The 3,786-nt window shown below is 39.9% G+C and overlaps 1 protein-coding gene across 1 annotated transcript in view; it reads right to left on the bottom strand.

The window, feature by feature from the left end:
• Positions 1 to 3,786, bottom strand: part of MYO3A (myosin IIIA) — a 176,002-nt gene that overhangs the window by 1,881 nt on the left and 170,335 nt on the right. The window contains exon 32 of the mRNA XM_007445869.1: positions 2,737 to 2,880. Coding sequence (XP_007445931.1) covers positions 2,737 to 2,880 — 144 coding nt within the window. The remainder of the gene's footprint in view (positions 1 to 2,736; positions 2,881 to 3,786) is intronic.

Genomic DNA, 3,786 nt, shown 5'->3' with positions numbered 1-3,786 from the left:
AAGAGTGTCAAATGCTGCTGATAGGGTGAGATAAGGATTGAGAATCATCACTGGATATGGTGACCTTGGCAGGGACAGTGTCTATGGAGTGATGGGAATGGAAACTTGAGTATGGTGGCTCAAGAAAGGATGGGAAGAGAGGCCCAGGAGGAGGTAGGATCTCTCCCGTCTATTTACTCTTCTGCTGTAATGAAGAGCAGGAATACGGGTGTTCTGGAAAGTCAAGGATGACTTCCAGATGGAGTCAAGGGTACTTTTTATGATGCGTCCAATTGGATCATGTTCGCAGATTGTCAGAAATGATTTGGTAAAGAGAACAAACATTCAAGGTGCAGAAGAGAGAGGGGACAGTTGCAGGACAATGTTCTGGTGGACATGGAAGGACTAGAATTCAGTGCACAAAGGGAAGGTTTGGTCTTAGCTACAAGGACAGTCATCCATGTTATCACTGACTACCTTGCACTTGCTTTCATTCATTCAAATTCATGAGACACTCAAATCATCATTGCTTTTGTCCCTGATTCCCAGACCTGCTCATACCTTCCTGGTGTACTTGGGTGGTGTGTGTGTGTGTGTGTGTGTGTGTGTGTGTGTGTGTGTGTGTTTATGTTCAGATAAATATTTATTTATTTATCTGAACACACTATATATAGAGAGAGAGTATGTATTATATAATATATATAAATATTTTATCAGAATAATGTATTAGTATCTATATAAAATATGTACTATATATTTCTATATAGGATAAATATATAATATTTATTAGATCATAATTTAATATATATAACAAGATATATAAAATATTCTTTCTACAATAACATCTTCCAACATATAGCTTAGCCTGAAGCTTCTCTAATTGTCCCAAAAGGTCCTTTAGAGCTGTTTTTCTGTTTTGTTTTTGTTTTCTATTTTAAAGCCAAGATCCTATCAAGGTTGACCTACTGCACTTGGTTGTTTTGTCTCTTTAATCTTCCTTAGTTTAGAAATATCCCACCTTGGAGTTACCTGTCTGCATGGTTAGATAAGAATCCTTTCTCTCTCGAGTCCAGATCCTCAGATACAGATATAAGGATGTATCTTGGACACGACCCACATCACTCCCTCCTCAAGCACCCAGCATGGGTGCTTAAGGTTATCAGCTCTAAGTTCAAAAAGGCCTGTGTTCAAATTCTAAGCCCATCATTTATTATCTAGGTGACTGTTTGCAGTATGAAACTAAGCAGGCTTAGCTTCCTCATCTGTAAAATAGGGCAAGGAGAGTAACCATCTCGCTAGCTCCTGTGAGGGTTAAATGAGATAAGAGCAAAGGTAACAGGATAAGAGCACAGCCTAGCACACTGCAGAGCAGTGAGCTCCCAGCTTCTAGTCTAGTGAACTGCCTCGACATCCAGAGACGCCACTGGAACACCAGGGAGTGAACACGTTCACAGCAGATGTGTGCCGCTGAGGGGAGGGGAGAACACGCCTGAGGTGAGGCAGACTGGCTTGTTAAAACGGGAAGTGGGTGCGTCACTGAGAAGCCATTTGAGCAAAGAGTGAAAGCCCTTGGATTTTAGTTCACTTACTCAATGTGGGACTTTGGGCAAGTCCCTTAATCTCTCGGGCACTTGGTATTCTCCCATATAGAACTCTGTGGTTGGACCAGAACACCTCTAAGCTCCAAGATGGAAGAATACATCTTCTTTTGGAGACAAGGGGCAGAAATCATAGTTCAGGTCCGTTCTGGACAAGCAAATAAAGATGATGACAGCCACCATTTATGGAACACCTCCCCGGCGCCATGTCTCGCATTAAACGCCCCACATTCATCGTTTCATTTAATGTCTCCAACAACACGGCGAGGCAACTAGTAAATCCTTTTGCAGATGTGAAAACAGAAGCTTAAAGAGGTCTAGTAACACGGCAAGGTCACTCAGCTACTAAGTGGCAGAATCGGGACCCAAATCTAAGACCATCTCGCTCTAAAGCCTCTTCTCTTAACCACACAGCACACTGTAAAAGAGGCAGCTATGGGGGGGTTCTGCGTGCCCTGGGCTGACAGGGTGTTTGTTCGCTTAGGATTTTGGAAAAACAGCTTTTCACTGCCTGGCGCTGCTCCCATTTCTCATATACCACATGTCCATCTTATTATGTGCCCTCGATTTCAAAACTTTACAAAGAATTTTTGGGGGGAAGAAAGAAACATTCCCGAAGTAGTAAGTAAGCTACAAATGGTTTAAGTTAAACGTCAAACAAAGTTGGTGGCAAAGTGAAAATCAAATCCAAAATACATATTTCTGTATGAATATTTCTCCCCAATTTTTTTTTTTTTTTGGTCTGACACCACTGATTCTGAGAAATTACACAGCATAATCGAGAAACCAATAAGTAAATAAAATCACACTGGTTAGAGCTTAAACACAGGTTTTGGATATTATTAAACACAGATATTGTTTATAATTATATAGTATGACCATATAATTTATCATCCAAACCAAACAACTTTTAACAGGGAGTGCTTTTGATGATTATACCAAGAAAACAGGTAAAAACTGGGATTGTGCTAGAAAAACTGGGATGTCTGATTACCTTACCATAATCCTTATGATTTTACTTTTAAACAACACATCAATCATAAGACGCAAGGCTCAGTAAGAACGCTTTGTCATTAGTCCACACGTAAATGAAAATGCTTTAGAAATGGAGTGATGAGTATAAAACTGAAAATGCTGTACTTCAGCGTACGTTTATTACCTTTCATCAGCTTTAAAACATTGATTCTGGAGTTCTTGCTGTTGTCTTCGTTCTCTTAAACTAAGGTTGTGCTCCTCTGGTCCAGGATGACTGGGCAAAATTTCCTTATAATAGAAATCTTCCAAATCTAATAGTTTTCCCTGACTGCAAATGAACACATAAACACACCACAGTATCAAGCTGTCTACTCACTTAAACTTACAAGATACTTGTTTTCTTCGTTTAAAGTATTTATGATAATTAAGCAATAACACATGTATGTCAACAGGAATGAGAGAGGTCTTGAAATGTTCAAAAACAGTATATGCCATAAATTAAAAAGAAAAACAACCCCCTCACTTCTTACATTTAAGAGGACATTAGCTGCTGGAACAGCTTTTCCAAGTTCTACCACATTCAGCTTGGCACAAAACTAGTAGTTACTAGATAGCCGGTGATTATAATGCTCATTTGGCCAGTCTACATCAGGACTCACAACTGACCCTTGGGCCACCATGAGGAAAGCTGACCTCTATGTACTAACACAAGCATTTCCCAATTTTGTCAGCCCACTGAGGCACACCATGTGTCATGATCTTACCTTACTTCCTTCACAGGTAACCTTCTGTCCTTCCCTACCCATTTGTCTTTAGGGGATTGATTTCTGTGCTAGATTTTAATTTCTGCACACAACACACACACAGGGGTGTGTCCTCAACCATTTTCATTCTTGGATCTAGTCAAACTACACTCTGGTTCCTGAGGTGCTTGGTATCTCTGGTCTGATGTAACTTCATCTAAGGTCAACAGGTGTTAAGTCTGAAAAACTACTGGGTGTTACAGTACTTTGGGGAAAAGTGCTTTTAAAGTTAAGATACCAATCTGTAAATGAACTTTCAGAATGCCACTGATTCATAAATCAGGAACTCTGTGTCCACTCATGCTTAACAGAAGAACCCTCGATTGTTTTGAGCACTGTCCGGAAATTAGCTGCTTGAAATATAATATTAAAAGAGTATAATATTAAAAGAGTAAAGCACTGGTGGGCTGAAATGTTATAGGGAAAGGGAA

This window comes from Lipotes vexillifer, unplaced genomic scaffold, assembly GCF_000442215.2.
Source record: "Lipotes vexillifer unplaced genomic scaffold, Lipotes_vexillifer_v1.1 scaffold738, whole genome shotgun sequence".
NCBI classification, from domain to species: Eukaryota; Metazoa; Chordata; class Mammalia; order Artiodactyla; family Lipotidae; genus Lipotes; species Lipotes vexillifer.
The sequence above is the reverse complement of the archived record's forward strand: the minus strand, read 5'-3'. Positions and strand labels throughout refer to the sequence as shown.